The sequence below is a fragment of the Mirounga angustirostris genome, unplaced genomic scaffold (genome assembly GCF_029215605.1).
Source record: "Mirounga angustirostris isolate CCGP_5_RB_7025 unplaced genomic scaffold, mMirAng1.0.hap1 SCAF_12, whole genome shotgun sequence".
NCBI lineage: Eukaryota > Metazoa > Chordata > Mammalia > Carnivora > Phocidae > Mirounga > Mirounga angustirostris.
The window spans coordinates 57,892,519-57,910,570 of NW_026991720.1; the positions used below are offsets into that span (position 1 = coordinate 57,892,519).

At 35.5% G+C, this 18,052-nt stretch overlaps 1 protein-coding gene across 2 annotated transcripts in view; it reads left to right on the forward strand.

Annotated features, from left to right (window-relative positions):
* Window positions 1-18,052, forward strand: part of CRPPA (CDP-L-ribitol pyrophosphorylase A) — a 307,819-nt gene that overhangs the window by 144,576 nt on the left and 145,191 nt on the right. For both annotated transcript variants that reach the window (XR_010406512.1, XM_045864615.3), the window contains exon 7: window positions 17,861-17,953. Coding sequence is in view for 1 of the 2 variants with exons in the window: in XM_045864615.3 (XP_045720571.1) it covers window positions 17,861-17,953 (93 nt within the window). In the remaining variant the exon portion in view is untranslated. The remainder of the gene's footprint in view (window positions 1-17,860; window positions 17,954-18,052) is intronic.

The following is an 18,052-nucleotide window of genomic DNA, read 5'->3' on the forward strand; positions in this document are numbered from 1 at the left end:
CCTTTTTTATATTCTCTTCCATTTATATGTGATTACATACTATGTTGTTTCCCTCACAACCATTACTTATTCTTAGATTTATAAGTAAATGTTTCTTTAGTTTTAAGAAGACTTACGTTGATATTTTGCAGATCATTTTGGTTCCCTGAAACTAATACTCCAGGAGATTTCCCAGGGAGGGCTCCTCGACACAGTAGTCCAAGTTCTTGCATGTGAATAAAATTATTCTGTGGTTAAAAATGTACAAGTTGATGTTGGCTCAATGAAAACATGGGTTCAAAACTTACACCCTGAACACCTTAAATATGGTTCTGCATTGTTTTCTATCATGAGGTGTTTGGATCTGGTCTCTTTGCCTGGATGCCCGGTGAATTCTTTTTCTTTAAAGTCCAACTGTTGTTGGCCCTTTTGGGTTAATATACCTATGTACACTATGTGTTCTTGTAGAGTATAATTTCATTTCTTTTTATTTCATGAAATTGTCATGGCATTATTGTTTTAGCATTTTTCATTCCATTACTTTAGTTTTCTTTTTCTGACATTCCTATTTGTTTGCCTATCTTTATAGCTATTACTTTCTCTCGGTTTTTAAAAAATGTTTTAATTTAAACTTTTCATAATTTAAATTTTATATTTCTCTTCAGGCATAATCTGTGGTATTTACTTTCTTCTGTGGTCTTCCTAATTTACCCTTCATTTCTGAAACATTATTTTCTCATTTTCCCATTTTCTTGTTCTAATCACATTATTTCTGATTTATTCCAATTCTGACTTCTGTAATTCTCTTGTTGTTTTAGCTTATTATTAAATGTTGGGTTGCAACTTTCACTCATTTTGTGAATGTCTTTCTGAAGTGTGTGTATTGCTTGTAGGGACATTATTTGGCTCTTCATTCACTCATTCATTCGTTCATTCATTCATTCATTTGAGAGAGAGTGCATGCACGCAAGAGCTGATGGGGAGGGGCAGAAGGAGATAGAGAATCTTAAGCACGCCCCATGGCCAGTGCGGAGCCTGACGTGGGGCTCGATCTCACAACCCTGAGATCATGACTGAAATCAAGAGTTGGATGCTTAACTGACTGAAGCACTGAGGTGCTCTATTCTTTTATTTCTTATGAGATTTGAGGTCCTCTCTTATTGCTACTTTTTAAGTAAGAGAGTTTTTTAAATCTATATTTAAGATGAAGGGGTGGGTCAGAATAATTTTTATAGCTTAATTGCATATACTTCTTATTCACTTGCTCAGGAAAAATGGAAGAGATCGCCGTGCTCTTCCTGAGTTTCTATCCTTGCTACCTTTCTCCTTTACCTGGATCTTCTCTTTGGCTCCTAATGCACCTCTGTCAATTTAGACTTTTCTGGCTGATGCTTTGACTTAGAAGGTGCTTTCTTAGTTTGGGCCCAGACTCCTAATAATCCCCCAGCAGAGTGAGAAACTTCATGTGGCCCCTTTGTTTTCAACTTTGAATTGGAGACTAGATAGCCTCTGAGTTTTTGCTGCTCTTTCCAGAATAGCCTGCTAAGGTATCCAGAGAGTACCTGATGATGGTTTTGTATTACTTTCTTTGGGCTCCTTTTTACCCCTCCTCTTTGGCCTGCACATTATCTTAAACGGTGGGGGTCTTTATAGTTGCTCGCAGTTTATCCCTACCTACTTATACTGGTTTTGTGATAGATAACATCTACAGGTTTTCATTTTTGAAGTTTTTTCTTGTACTGTCTGTTTTTATGGAGAGATCTACAGAGACTTGAAGATTAGAACAACTCTTTCCAGAATCTTCTTTCCTTTATTCTTTATGTGTGCTCTGCTTGATATATCTAATTTTTAAGCACTTAAATTTCTCTCTGAATTTCAAGTGTCTAGTTGATCTATAAATATACGTGATAACTTTAGAACTTGAAAAAATTAGGCTTGATTTGAAGTTAGGGATTTCTTTCATTTAATAAAACCAAGATGTATGCGGATGTTCAAAAGAAAGAAGTACCACTGATTTGGTGCCTGGGTGGCATAGTCCTTGAAGTGTGGGATCTCAAGGGTGGTGAGATCGAGCCCTGCCTCGGGCTTCGTGCTTTGTGTGGAGTTTGCTTGAGATTCTCTCCGCCCCTCCTTCTGCCCCTCCTGCTCATGTGGTCTCTTGTGTGTGCTCTCACTGTCTCTTTCTCAAATACTTAAGTAAATCTGAAAAAAAAAAAAAAAAAGTACCACTGTTTCTCAAGCACCTCTTAATTGTAATATACTCCTTTGAGGAGATATATTGGATTTTTTAAAACTAAGAGTTCATGTAGAATTTACAAAAAAGAACTTTGTGTGTTCTGTAAAGTTAGAGAATCTCGGTTGACTTGGAAGGAGCTGTCATTCAAAAATCTGTCCTGGCTTCTTTTTTTTTTTTTTTTTAAGATTTTATTTATTTATTTGAGAGAGAGAGAGAAACAGCATGAGAGGGGATAGGGTCAGAGGGAGAAGCAGGCTCCCCGCCGAGCCGGGAGCCCGATGCGGAACTCGATTCCAGGACTCCAGGATCATGACCTGAGCTGAAGGTAGTCGCTTAACCAACTGAGCCACCCAGGTGCCCCTGTCCTGGCTTCTAAATTTGCCTAAAAACCATTAGACCACAGAAGGACTTAACAAAATGTTTTCTCTCAGACACCCACAGCACTAACAGTTGGAGTGCCTTTTATATGCCAGAGATATGCTATGTACCTTAGTCCTTTAAAATAATCTACCCCCCCCCTTATTTTACAAATAGAGGAAAACTCTGGTTTAATGATTTACCTGAGATCCCATAACTATTAACTGCAGGTGCTGATTGACTCATTATGATTTCTATTAAATATTCTTCTAAGAAAAGGTAAATCAAAAGAACTGAAAAAACATGTTTAACAGGGTTTATACCTAATGTTAGGAAGAAGTCCCCTTGGGTAAGGAATTGCTTAATTTTATATATTTTTCTCCCCCATAAGGGAAAATTTATCTTGTGTCATTTTTCAGCCCATAATTTACAGACAAACACAAAACACCCCATTTTCTAACATTTTTACCTCCCAGAGCTTTTGTCTCCCTCTGAAAAGAACATATAAAAAAGCTGAAGTCACCAGGATTGAAATCAAGTCACCTGCTGGGCAGATCAGTGAGGGTGTGGAGTTGCTCAGTACACAGTGGGAGGATTGTCTTATTGGCATGAAAAGAAAAAATGATTCTCGTTGAAACTAAAGGAAGAGATTGGGTATGCGTGTTATAATTATCTGTGCTAGATTTTTGAAACTTACCTTAGGAGGCAAACTGAATAAACTCTAATGATGCACACCAAATACATGAAAGAGGTTGGTTAAAAAGTAAAATAAGGAACTAAGTAAGGGACACCCTTTCTAACCTCCATACATAAGAACATTTCGCTCATACTTGAATTTCAAGGCTTTATAATCAGGCTTGTTATATTTCTTTGATTTCTTAAAGAGTTTGAAGTATTTCATGGACCACACCTAATTTAGAGCTCGAGCTATCCAAATGTACATAAGACAGTAATGGAGGAGTCTGTTATCATTGTTTCCTAACTCAACAAATATTGAAAAATAGTTTATGATATATACTTTGAGTAGTAAGGGATTTATAAGTAAGGGATTTATAAGAATGTGGTCATTCTTCATTAGTCCTTAATTCCCTAATTTACTTACCAAATAATACATGCCTGTTAAGATTTAGTCACTGGATACTGGGAGTTGAATTAAACAAGTGTGGTTCCTTCAAGGGTTATCTGGAACATAGTGTTGAGTTGGGGATAACACAGTAAATGAATTAAAGATGTTTAGTTACAAATGGTGAAAACAATTGTAAGCAATAAGTAAAGTATGCTAATGTGAGAGAGAGCCCTGGAAAATCCTTTAGAGTGCAGAAGGAGAGCAGTGAGCTAGAATCTCTTGGCAGATAGGACATTGAGTTAAACCTCTAAGTGTAATCAGGAGTTAGCTAAGAGAAATCCAGGTGAAAGAGTGTGTAAAAGGCATTCAGAGAGTTGTGTTGAGTGGGCTGAAAGAAGACTCCTATGGTTGAAGTGGAAGTGAAGTGTTGGGACGTGGGGACAGGCTCTGTGAAGGTTACTACCACCACAAGTGCTGCTACTGTTGTTACCGATATTTTGTCCTAAGAGCAAAATGAACTGATGGAAAACTTGAGCCGGAAATGATATAAACCAGTTATATTTTTAAAAGGATTATGTTGGCTATTGCTTCTTAAAGTTCTGTAGAGGACGACATGTAGTATTTAATGTTTTCTTACATCACATTTACCCCTACAAGCCCAGGTCTTTTCAACCCATTTTTCATTGATATAATGAAAGAAATGAAGTTCTTATCTTAAGATAAGAATGCTTATCTTATATTTGGAACAAACAGGGACTATAGGAGATTTTCTTGTATTTGCTTATCCACTTCTTCCTGTTTCCTGGAGCACATAATTTCATTACTGTTCTGTGTAACAACCAATGACTAGCAGGATATGACTGAGACACATTTGTTTTCCTGGGTGTAAGGCATCCTTTGGTTTTATTGAGGCTGTCTGTGATACAGACAGCCTAATTTATTTTGCCTAATGCCCCCAAGGTTGTGGCCAGTGAGTATATGGATCTGTGCTTTTTCTTATAGACCTAACTAGATTCAGTGTATGACATACTAGTTAAACAAAACATCAAAAATAGCTAATGAAATAAGAGCAGAAATGAAGGAAACAGGACAAATTAAGTCATTGCAACATGGTAAGACCCATTCAAAATGGGGGTTATTTTATGCTTATTTTGACATGTAACAATATTTGCTTTAAAGATAAAGGATTTGTTCATTTTTTGAAGCTGAACAGAGTGAAGTATAGTGAAATAACACAGTAAACACTACCGTGGGACTTCTGACTGAACAATACCAACACAATTCAGTTAGAATATGTGATTTTGGTGTATATACAAGACTACAGAGACTAGCTGAAGACCATCCAATTAATTTCTTTGAGTTTATTTGGGATGTTAGCCAGATTTCCTGATCAGTTTTCCAGAGGTAAAAAAAAAAGTTCAAAATTATTGGACCACCTAGTTGCTTGGGATGGTATTAATTATATTCATGCTGTATTTAATAAAATTAACAGTTTATAATTACAACTGCTTGTCATAGTTTTAGAGTCATTATTAATGAGGGAGTGAATATAATCCTCCTTAAATACCACTTTGTGTACTTTATATACATATCTACGTTTTTTTGTCTCTGTATGTTTTTGAGTCACAGGCACATAATGAAATATTACCCTTTCTCAAGGAACCAGATGGTTAATTTGGAAAAATGCTATTCTGCATCCTTGTCCACTTAGGAATGAGGTCATTGTTCACGAGTTCTAGACAACTGTTATGCTGAGTTAAAACAAATCAAAAGAATACACAACATTTACTCTGGGGCATATATTTGTAAAAAAATCAGCTCTTCTAATTCAGGAAATTAATTGATTTTACATACATACATGGTAAACATGTTTAGGAGGAAAGTCTATAAAAAACTGAAAAAATGTTGTTTGGAAAAAAAAACATTGGAGTGTAAGTTATAGTTTCTATCCTTCATCAGTTGATACTGATGAATAATATATATTCACTTGTTTTCTTATGCTATTTAAAGTGAGATACAGTTTTAGAGCTTATTTACTGTGATTTCACTTCACTTTATTGATTTTATTGGTTCCAAATATAGGATACATGTTTTTAAAATAACATTTTATACTCTGAATTATTGTATCTCCCCTCATGAGTTTGGAGATGAATTTCATTTCAACTATTTGCATGCAGTATAACTCTATTTTGTAATACCATAAAGTAGTTTATTCTATTGTTCTCTTGGCTTTAGCTAAATAATGGCTCTTGGGTTTTTGTTGTTCCAGGGAAACTGAACCAAATATATCCATTTGAGCTTGTAGTCATAATAAATTATCCATGGCATCTTGTTTCCAAAGCCTGGAAGTACTTGCCTGCTTAAGTTCAAATCTCTTTTTCTCTTGGATGGGTACTATATCCTTTCAGTGGCTGTTCATTGTCTATGAGTCAAAGTCTATACAGCTTGACCAGTTATTTGATCTCTTTCATGGTCTATACTGAACCTTTCACTCACTAAATTCTCTCTATTGTAGTCAAACATACTATCTTGCTCATGCCTTGAAATTCTGTAGTTTTCTGTCCTTTTCACCTAGCATTCTGTTTAATTATATTTCCATCCCTATTAGTCAGCTTCAGATTTCATTTGAGACTCAGTTTAATAACTCTTTTCATGAAGTTGTCCCCATTTTTCTGGTTCTTGGACTTCCTAAACTACTCATCAGCAGTGGTGTCACTGTGCATGTTCTGCCTTTTATTGTTATATTCTTATACCCATCTCTCTCACCATTTCTTTTATCACTGATCCTTGCACAAGGCCATATATATGGTGAGAACCAGATACATAGTTGTGGTTAATGGTGAGAGGATGATGAACAAGCAAGCTTCTGGAAAACCTCTCCACCTGGATGTCAGCCAAATACATTTCTGGAGATAAAGAGATAGCCACTGGGCATCCATCAATCACGTGAACTGTTGAGAGGAGTTTAGAAAAGTACGCCCAAGAAATTTTAATTGATTTCCCAGCCAGAAGACAACTATTATCACAAAAGGAGGGAAGGGAAGGGCAAAGAGCAGATGTTGGAGAGATGAGATGAACTGGAGTCAGCCAGAGTGATGAAGTTAAAGTTGGTGTCCAGAGGCCTTCTGTCAGGAAAGGAGGGAGAGAGGGGGAGAGAGAGAGAGAGATGAGGAAATGAGCTGTGCAGAGGGGGCTCTGAAGTGGGGTGAAGAAATAGGTCCATAAGCAACACTTTAAGGTTTGTTCTTTAGAACCTAAAATAGGATTCTACATCAAGATACAAATTTACCTTTATTAACTGGGCATATACGGCTTAAAAAATATCCTGAAGTGTGCATGTGTTCACACACTTCTGAAATAAGTCACATGATCTTTTTTAGTTACTTTTGCCTAAAAAGTAATTTATCTTTAATATTATAAAAACATTTTGGACCTATACACTAAATAATGTATATTCAATAGGTTACAGCTTATAATGAAAAGTTGTATGACATGGAAATTTTATTTTCTACGTAAATATGGGAATTACATTTCTTGGTAGAGAGGAAAATACAATAATGAAAATTTTTTTGCTTACTATGTAGGATTTGAACAATTACAGTGGTAGTATTTGGATTGTACAAGTGTTGGGATGGTATTAAATATTCCCTAAAAGTTAATCTAGTGGATAGTTCCTCTGTGATAGAAGAGCATGTGAAATCACTAAGCTGCTCATACACGATTGTAGCTGCTTATGGTTTCTTATGGTGTATTTCCTATCTAATTTAAAATTAAAGACAGTGAAAAAACAAGATAAAGAGCTTACTGAGTTGCAAATCTGGTTTTAATATATACCTCCTTTTACCTACTCATTTTGAATATACACTTGTCACATTTGTGGTATGATAAAAATATTAAAACACTTGATAAAAATCAATTTTAGTATTTCCCTTATAAAAAGAATGACTATATTAAAGCCTTAAAGTTGCTAGAATATTACTGTTTTTGGTATCACATACTGATTCACAAATAAATGCTGAATACCCAAAACTAGAACTCTCCAGCTAATGCAGGATTTTGCAGTAGCTATGCTTTTGACTTACTTATATAGATAGTTTTTTATCTTGGAGGTTGGCCAGTGTGTGCATCATAGAATATGTGACAGCATCCCTGTCCTCTGTCTGCTAGGTGCCAGTGGTAGTTTCCTATCCCACATGTGACAGCTGAAAATGTGTCCTGACTTTGCTGACTTGACAAAGTTGCCCTGAGTTAAGAACTGCTAAAACAATCTGTTAGGTTTCATGAAAGCTCAAATTTTACAGTGGGTTGGGAGTAAAGCCATATGTGTTGTACTTGTAATTTCTAATGAATGTATAGCTACATGTAATAAACTATAGTCTTCAGTAGACTATTTAAATCATCTATAAAACTGACTTGAAACTGTTGTTGGTGTTGATTCTAATTAATCTAAATCCATGATATGACTAGAATATAACTTGTGCATACTTTATTAGGGCATAATTATATAGGAAATGGGCTCTAATTATACTTCTATATATCTGGACAGTGTCTAGTTACTTAGAAAAAGTTAAAATTTTGTAAAAGTAAATTAGATTATGCTATAAATTTGGTTACAAATTTGGAAAAAAATAGTTGAAGTAATTCTTTAATGTCACTCATGTATATTTGCCATACTGATTAAATCAAGATGTGGGTAATTTATTTTAGATGATACGGAAATGCAATGGCTTCAGTAGAGTCCAAGTTAAAATTATATTCTGATGGCTACATGGAAGTACACTCTTGAAATGAGGAATTTTCTCATTTCTACTGAAAATGAGAGTGGGCTTTTAGATTAAAGTGGGTTCAAATTCTCTAACCTCTTGCTGCTTCAAAGTGGGTTTCATGAACCAGTTTTAGCAACATCAGCTGGCAGCTTGTTAGAAATGCAGATTCTTAGACCCCCAACACATGTCTACAGGAATAAAAATCTCTATTTTTAACAAGATTACTGGGCATTCTTATGCATATTGAAATTGGAGAAACACAAGTCTAAACTTGATTTCATCTTTCCAGTATGATGTAAGCTCCACAAGGACAGAAACTTTGTGTAGTTCATTGCTACGATCTCCGTGAACAATCTGCGGTCCGGCTCAGAGCCCTCAATAAATACTTACTGGTTGAATGAATGAAATGCTAATCCATCAGTGGATAGGATACTCTCTTCTTGCCTTTTATATTTTTAATTAAGACAGAAGATTTGTTTATGTCATCTTGCCAGTACTCAGCTTCCAAATGTTTTATGCATTACCAGGAAAAAATAAAGAGGTCATATTACTGCAAATACCTTTTTAACATATTTTTTGTCATTTACAAAATGACTAAATGGGTAATATGGAATATGCCTGCCAAAAATACTTATGAGCTAAAGCTAGTAATTTCTCATTTACTACAAAATTTTCCACTAGCTATATGAAGTATAACATTCTGTAGTGAAACTGGGTGGGAAGATAAGCTTGAGCAGATGTGCATTTGGTAGCTTTACCTTTTTCTATAGACACAATATCCAGCTTTTGGATGTATAATTTGTATGATGAAATGGGAGCCTTGAATTTGTTGGGATAGTGTTCAGGTTTGTAAGGCTTGAGGTTTGTATATTCTATTCCACAATCCTTGTAGTTTTGCATCAGAACCGTAATGGCCTTCAAAGGAATTTTAACAGACAGAAGGGGATGTATAAAGGTGGACTTTTTAAAGGTTTTATTACCACAATAATCACTTCTGCTACCATCACCAACTACTCGGCATGTGTTGAATGCAGTGGTTTGGACATCCTTGACTGTTTTCCAGGATAAAATCTAAGAACTGGCATTGGAGGACCTTTCTTAAATATTTGATTCCCTGTCCAGGACCCAGAAAAATGATCTGAGTTAGGAGATTGTGTATGGCAGCAATTAAACTTCTTTTTTTTTTAAAGATTTTATTTATTTATTTGAGAGAGAGAGAGAGAATGAGAGAGAGCACATGAGAGGGGGGAGGGTCAGAGGGAGAAACAGACTCCCTGCCGAGCAGGGAGCCCGATGAGGGACTCGATCCAGGGACTCCAGGATCATGACCTGAGCCAAAGGCAGTCGCTTAACCAACTGAGCCACCCAGGCGCCCAGCAATTAAACTTCTTAGGACTCAAATGACTTTGTCCAGATGAGGTGTTCCTCCTGAGCTGACTTTGGAATCTGTAGTATCATTCTCTCTGAGTAAATGTCTTGTGACTTTCATGATGAGGTAATAGTCACCTGGAGTAAACTGACACCCAGTGTATTGAGGTTAAGGAAAGGGACCGGGGGATCAAATAGACCTTAGTCTGAGTACTATCCCTTACTGGTTGTATGATCTCAAACATGTATTTAAACTTCTGTGCCTCAGTTTTCGTAACACAACATGCGTATAATGATGATATATATGTAGGTGTGCTTTGTGATTTCAATAAGATAATTGTTTAAAATATTTAACATAGATTCTTAAAAAGGGTAAAACTTCAAATGTAAGGTATACAATGCCAAGGGGTAATGGAGATGTGGTGATGTGTTAAAGTGCTATTTAAAAGTGGGAGTTAAATGAATAGTGAGTAGAATTAACATAGCAGACATTAAATATAGCACTATGTGCAGGGATGGTTATTAGTGCTTTAAATATATTCAAGTAAACAAAGATGAATGACATGACAGCGCTCACACTAGACTTCAAACTTTTATAACAGTGATTGTTGGGGGAAGTCCTTGGACTCAGGAATAGAGACAGTGACCATTGCCTTATGTAACATTGCAAAAGGACCTTAAGGGCTAATGTTAGACTCCAGTCTTCATGCACTGTGGCTTTTAAGCTGCATAAGCAAGGAAGTACCAGCCCTTCCTCTGGTGTGATAAGGTACTGGAATCCAGCATTGTTGTGACATGGCAGAACCTTGGTTCTAATGCTGTTCTGCCTGCCCAGCATTTTTAGGACTAAGTGAAGGTCAAGACTTTGGTATATCCAGTGGGCTAGGGTCTGAGTCTTTGGTGGCAGCTTGTGAAGTAGCAGTCTACTGGTATGATGTACCAGCTCACTGTTCATATTTGGAGGTCCATAACTTACATAACATGGCAGAATGGTAATCTGGTTCATTTGTCACCTCAAAAATGCACTAAGATTTATTTTCTTAAAGCTTTTTTCCTCTAAAGCTTCCCGGGAAGCTCAGCTTCCCAGGAAGCTCACCTATAGGGAAGAAGTTCTGGAAAAGTTAATCCTTAACTCTCACATATTAATTAACCCTCTTATCAATTCTGAAGAGTTTATTTTACTGATGAGTAGACTGATCCACAGGGCTTAAGTAATTCACCCAAAGTCACACAGAAAGCTGGTTGCAGAGCTTGTTTCAGAGCCAGGGAGCTTGGCTCCAAAGACCGTGCTCTTAACTACAAAAAGGGCTTTAATGCTGAATCTTAAAAAAATAAAAAATAGTAAATGCTCAGCATTAGGTGGGCAAAACGTCCACAAAAGCCTAAAAATAACCATGAAGTAAAGATTAACTGGCATTGCAAGAGTAGAAAATAATGAATGCTTATTAAAGGAGTTTCTCAGGTGAAAATTGCTAAAAATGGAGAAGGAGAAGATCTGGGCTGTTAACCTCAGAAGGTCCAGGAACAGCATTCACACACTAGAGATAAACACACTGAGTGATGAACTGATGGCCCAGTCTCAGCAGTCACAGTTGGCAGAAGATGCCTTTCAAAAATGTGGATTTGCAGTATAGAAAGATACTTTTTCTTCAGCTTTATTGAGATATAATTGACAAATAAAAATTATATATATGATTATATATATATTAAGATGTACATATACACTTTGAAATGGTCATCACGGTCAAAGTAGTTAACATATTCATCACTTCACATAATTACTGTTTTTTGTGTTTTATTTATTTTTTTGGTTTTTGTCAGAACTTAAGATCTATCTTCAGTAAATTTCAGGTATACAATACAATATTGTTAATTATGGTCATCATGTTCTACATTAGACCTCCAGAACTTAGTCATCTTGCATAACTGAAACTTTGTACCCGGAGACCAACATCTCCATTTCTTCTACCCCAGCTCACTGGGGTTGCCCTTGGCAACCACAAGACTTTTAATTGTTATTATTGTCTACAGAGTAGAAAGTGTATCTTGCTCTTATTTGCTCATTTATGCCCACAGTAGTGCCATTGTTTGGATGGGAGGGAGGTGAGAAATTAATGGAATCAGATTTATAGATGGTCCAGCCAACATGTTCTGTAAAAAGAAGGTTGACTTTTCAGAAACATATTTTGGTGCCTCTGACTCATGGGACTTGAACCAAGGTCTTCCAGCCTTAGTTAAACCTTAACTCTTCTTGAAATGGAAAGCATTTTTTGACAATCCATTTCCTTTTCTAATAGCCATGCTTTAAATAGTATTTTTAGTATTCAGATGGTTGCACATTTCGTTAATAGTAAATCTTTTCTAAATTCTTATTTGTCATGAGGTAAGGAAAGTACTTCATGGTTTTTTTGTTTTTTGGTATACCTCTTTAATTTTACTGAACATACTGGAAGGTTGTTTTAAATATTGTTTAAATGTTCTTTGAACCAAAATATTTACAGAACAAGGAGTTCTTCTAGCCAGCAGATTGTTCCATTTGTTGTGTTTCAGTGTGGAAACATTAGGAATGACAGCATGAAATGATATCATAGAGCGTTTTCATAAACAACCTAATAGCATTGTCTAATGTGGTCTTTGTTTATTAAAGGTGTCCAAGACTTTTTTATATTTAGGTAAATCTAAGTGTTTTTTTTTTTTTTTAACTCAAGCATGGAAAATATTTTCTGGGTGGGAGAAAAGGAATATGATAAAAAAAAAAAAAGAATTACACTTAACTGGAAACAGTTCTTTAGAGTGTCAATTTTAGGAAGAAATCAATTGCAGTGTTTCTGTTTGTTTTTTAAAGGTGGTAAGAAAATGTTACTATTGGGCGCCTGGGTGGCTCAGTTGGTTAAGCGACTGCCTTCGGCTCAGGTCATGATCCCAGGGTCCTGGGATTGAGTCCCACATCGGGCTCCCTGCTCAGCGGGAGGCCTGCTTCTCCCTCTCCCACTCCCCCTGCTTGTGTTCCTCCTCTCGCTGTCTCTGTCTCTGTCAAATAAATAAATAAAATCTTTAAAAAAAAATGTTACTATTTAATACTTGTGTGTGCATATCTGTCTTAGTTTGTAGGCCCTAGATGATGAAACTTTTAACTGGAATTTTAATTCATTAATAGTAGAACAAATATATCTTAATAATAACAAAAGTTAACATTGGCTGGGAATTGTGCCTCCATATATCTATATCCTGTATTCTAGCAGCTTATGTTGTGTTTATTAACTGTTATAAATAAGTTTAAGAAACAAAGCTTTAACAAGGGAACAAGTATATATTGAAGTCAGTATGGGCTGAAGCCATCACAGGTGAGAAAGGGTCCAGTGTTTGTGACAATAGAAGGAAGTGGCCATAAAGAATATTTTTGTTGACAAGTACTGTTGATAAGTAAAGTTGCATGGTTAGGATTTGAACAGAATATAAGTAGATTATGGAGGACTTTAACAATTATAGAACTTGAGATTTAATCTAAACACATACATGTATATATATAATCGAATGTTCTTAAATGTTTTTAATTGAAAAAAATGAAATGAAGCTCGGTTTTAGGAATATTAATCTGAAAATACTCTTAACATTTATTGAATACTTTTTTTTTTTGGAGAATGTGTAATACGCAAGTGCTATAGACTGAATGGGTTCTCCCCCACAATTTATGTGTTGAAATCCTAACCCCAGTGTGGTGGTGTTAGGAAGTGGGGCCTTTGGGAGATGATTAGGTCATGAGGATGGAGCCTTCATGAAGGCCTTAGTTCTCTTACAAAAGAGACCCCCAAGAGTTTCCTTGCCTCTATCATCATGTGATGACACAGCATGAACACTGTTGTTTTTGAATCACAAAGGGGCCCTTGACAGTCCCTGAATCTACTGGAACCTTGATCTGGCTCATTCTGTCTTCTAAACCCTACCCATGGATCTGCAAGACATTGTTATAGGGCAATGGTGATTATCCAGATAATTCTTAAATTTTAATTGAGGGAAAAGTAGATTGAGGGGCTGAAATGAAGGCCAGGGAAAAGTCAGAGAAAATCCCTTAAATCTTTGTGGTACAGCAGCTGAGGTAGGGAAAATTTTCAGTGCCCACCATTTTTTTTTTTTTAACTCTGCAACTTATGAAAAAAAATTAGGGAACTCTATAATTCATACTAAAAAGAATTGCAGCACATGCAAATCAGATTTTAAAAATATGAAAGAAACATCAATGCTTTCCCTACCCCAAAAATATTCTCATACCTTTTGTTCTGTAGAATTCAGTAAAAATTTGAATTCAAGAAGGCTAAAAACAAACTTCAAAGATGGCATTGCAAGAGATGAATACAGTTATCAGAGGAAATAAAATTAAGACTAGAGCAACACTATTTTAGAACTACTTAGCAGATGAGAAATAGAATACAACTGATACCAGGTTATTATAGCAGGAAACTTGAGATAATTACAGTGTGCTCTAAGTAAAAATTAAAGAGAATAGATGTGAATGATGAAAAAGGCATCCAACATATGGATAATGCTTATTCTCAAAGCTAGAAGAATATTTCCTTGAAATGACTAATTCTGTAAGACCAAATGGGCATAGCTGTGGGAAAATTGAGGAATAACAATTGCCAAGTAAGCATGTACTGATTTTGGTTAGGATTTTGAATTTCCTCATAAAGAATTCTTCAGACAGGGACCTAGGTGCCAAAAAACCAAAATCAAAACTTAAAGAAAAACTCTGCTTGACCTCTTGCATCTCCACAATATTCACTATCCAAATACAATGAAGCTGTGCTTATGAACTTTGGAGGGAATGCAAGTGGAATCCAAGGATGTGACCATCAGCCAAATTGTCCATTATAAAGATGATGAGGGGAAAAATAAAATACAGTGTCTACATGTATTATTAGAACTACTGATGTTGAGATCTATCAGGTAACATAGGTGAACGAGAAATGGAGTCTAAGTATCAGGATAGTACACGGCGCTTGGTGGTGGTGGAGCAGTGACTACAGATCTGTGAGGGAGAGAGGGAACCAAACTTTTCTTCCCAAATGTCTCTTCTTTGAGTCTAAAAGCAAAAAGTCAAAGAATCTAAAAATGTCGAGGCTTTTGTAAAAAACAAGACCAACTAAAAAAATTCCTTGCAGATACAGTTCATTACATGAAGAAGTGAATTAAAAAGAACTTAGAAATGGAGAAATTTTGTATAAAAAGTGTTTTGGGATGTAGATATGTCTGCATTGTGGGTATTATGGTTCTAGAATAGAATGTGAGTATAATAAATCCTGTCAGGGTAAAAATAATATGACCAGAACCAGGCTTGAGGTGGAAGTTAAAATGTGTTATTTGTTTCCCCCTCATAGAAGGAGGTCAACAAATACTGACAAATGAAGTTCGTTGCCATTAAAAATCCAATGTCTTAATGCTCTCCATGCTACCTTTTCTTAATATTTAGAAGCTTAGTGCTCTGGAAAATAATCTGAAGCTTACCATCATCTTCAGGTTTACTCTATTCAATTTTCTTTCCTAACTAGATAAACAAAAAAAAAACAGGAATGTCATCTCATTAGAATCTATTACTGCTTTTGTTCCTGCATCCTTTTATCCTACTGCATATATTAATAGAGAGTCGTAGGAATGATATTTATCGAACGTTGAAGTTACAAGGTAGTGGAACTTTTGGATTTTTTTTTTTTTTTTACCTTTTTCAAGTTGTTGGTTTTAAGAACATAGACCATTTTTCTTGAAATGACTTTTTTCTTAAAAAAAAAAACTGTTGTAAGTTTAAAATGCCTATTTATTATTTGCTAGCAGTAAAAACAGGATGTTTCTGTGTGCAAGGATCCCATACCCTGTCCTTAAGAATTTTCTCCATTTCAGTACTTACAAAGCTAAATATCTCTCATGTTCTCATCCTAGACCTTATTTACATATATGCAAAAGAAAATTTTAAATTAGGTCACTTTTTAGAATTCAAATTTACTTACATTTTTGAAGTTAAGATCTGATATGATTGTCGTTTATCTTTTAAGTCAAACTTGGCAGGATCTGAGGAATTATATGATACGTGCATGCAGACATTCATGCTAATATCTTAAGTATCAGGTGCTCAGGTGAAACTCTGTGCTCAGAGAAAAGACAATTTGTTACAGCAGTAGCATTAAGGAATATAACAGTGTAGCGTTGATTTTTTTGAATTGCAGTTCCTACAGGGAAATGCAGTTACAACTAGGTGCTGTCTCAGTGGGGTGCATTAAAGAAGACTCTTGATATTGGGGAGCACTTGCCTTATTCAGGGACGGTGGGCAAACCAGCACATCCTCCGGTTACAAAAGAGACATTGTCTTTATTATTCTGGAATGTCAAGCAGATCTGCCTCAGGGAGAGAGATGACTTTACCTTTATTTTCTGGAACATAAACAGATTTGCTCCAGGAGGAGATGTACCTATCTTTGCAAATCTGCCTGCTATGCAAACATCTTTGAAAAGTCAATCTGGAGTAAATTAGCTATTAATGCCTTTGAAAATGTTTGGGTATATGAGAAACCTCTTGGAAAATTGTCTCCCTATAATATCTAGAATATGTGATTCCTTGAACAAACTAAATGTTACACAATGAAATCCAGTTTCTTCCTATTTTATTATCAATATATGGCTGATGCATATGGAACTGTTTTATTATTATTTTTTTAATGTTCTCTCTGAACTTTGTACTCATTTAGCACTTTTTTTTTTAAAGATTTTATTTATTTGAGAGAGAGAGAGAGGTAGTGACAGAGAGCACAAGTGGGGAGGAGAGGGAGAAGCAGGGAGAAGTGAGTGGAAGGCAGACACTTAATTAACTGACTGAGCCACCCAGGCACCCCTCAATAAGAACTTTAAACTGAAAGAAAAGTCTTGAAATTTATGAGCCAACTAATTTCTAGCACTGCTAAGACCTCAAAACCTTTATTTCCCCTTCTCTAATATTTTGTCAAAATTTCATAGAATTAGGATGAATCCTACTTACGATGTGATGCTCTTAGAAGTACAAGGTTTAATGTTTTACTAAGTGACAAGCTTTCTATTTTAGAATAGACTGTAGACTGTAAAGACTTCTAAATGTAATGCCAGTACTAACTACCGAAATGTGACTTTCTGGGGAATTAGACCAGTATAGATAAAACACTTCCTTTGTTTAGTAATTAAATTTTTGTTCATATTGTTATAAGAAGAAAAAAATGGAAGTTAATTAGAATATTGAGCAATATGGAATAAAAATGTCATTAGGAAAATTTTTCTTTTAAAAAGATTTAAGAGACTGTGCACATGTGCACAGGGAGGGGCAGAGGGGGAAGGAGAAGGAGAGGGAGAAAGAATCTGAAGCAAACTCCCTGCTGAGTGGAGAGCCCCTATTCAGACTCCATCTCACAGCCCTGAGATCATCCCCTGAGCCAAAATCAAGAGTCGGATGTTTAACTGACTGAGCCACGCAGGCACCCCTCATTAGGAAAATTTTTGTAATATATGTACTATTCTAAATCTAGTCTGGGACCACCTCTGGTAATAATCTCTTCATCTCTTGCTATCATTGTCCTAGTTCAAATCTTATTTCTCTCATACTTACACTATTATAATAATTTCTTACTGCCTTTCCTGTTTTTAGTCTTTCCAGGTTAGTTAAATCTATGTAACTGTAGAATTTAACATGTTTTCAGAATCATCCAACAATCCCTGTCTAACCAACCTTTTAATAATAATCCAGCATTTTCTGCAGTACATCCTTTGAATAAGAAAAAACAGTTACTTGGTTGTCCCTGCATATAACCTCTAGCTTTTCCTACTTAAAACTATTTACTTTAGCTATATTGGTGTTTATCAAAATAGTAATCATTACTCATGGACTAGTTCAAATGTCTTTTTCTTGGTAGCTTCATAAACTGTAGCCTGAATTATTTTGTTTTTATATATGATTCTTGGCTTTATGTGTCTCTAGTAGTTTTGTGCTCATTTTTAACTGTCATTTAGGTTCTGGTTTGGTTTTTCTATCTAGTTTATAAACTCCTTTTTCTTCTATTTTTTTTTTCTTTCTCCTAGCATGTAAAAGTCACTTCTGGAGCTCTGTGTCCTGCTAGCAGAGATCTTGAGCAAATCATCTTAGAGCAATGCTACAATTACGTTTGTGTGAATGTGAGTAGTGAATTTAAATTATTGGAAGCACTTGAGGATCTGTATGAATGTAAATGTGGAAGATAATTTTTTTCTTGATTCTTAATTATTTGAATTTAA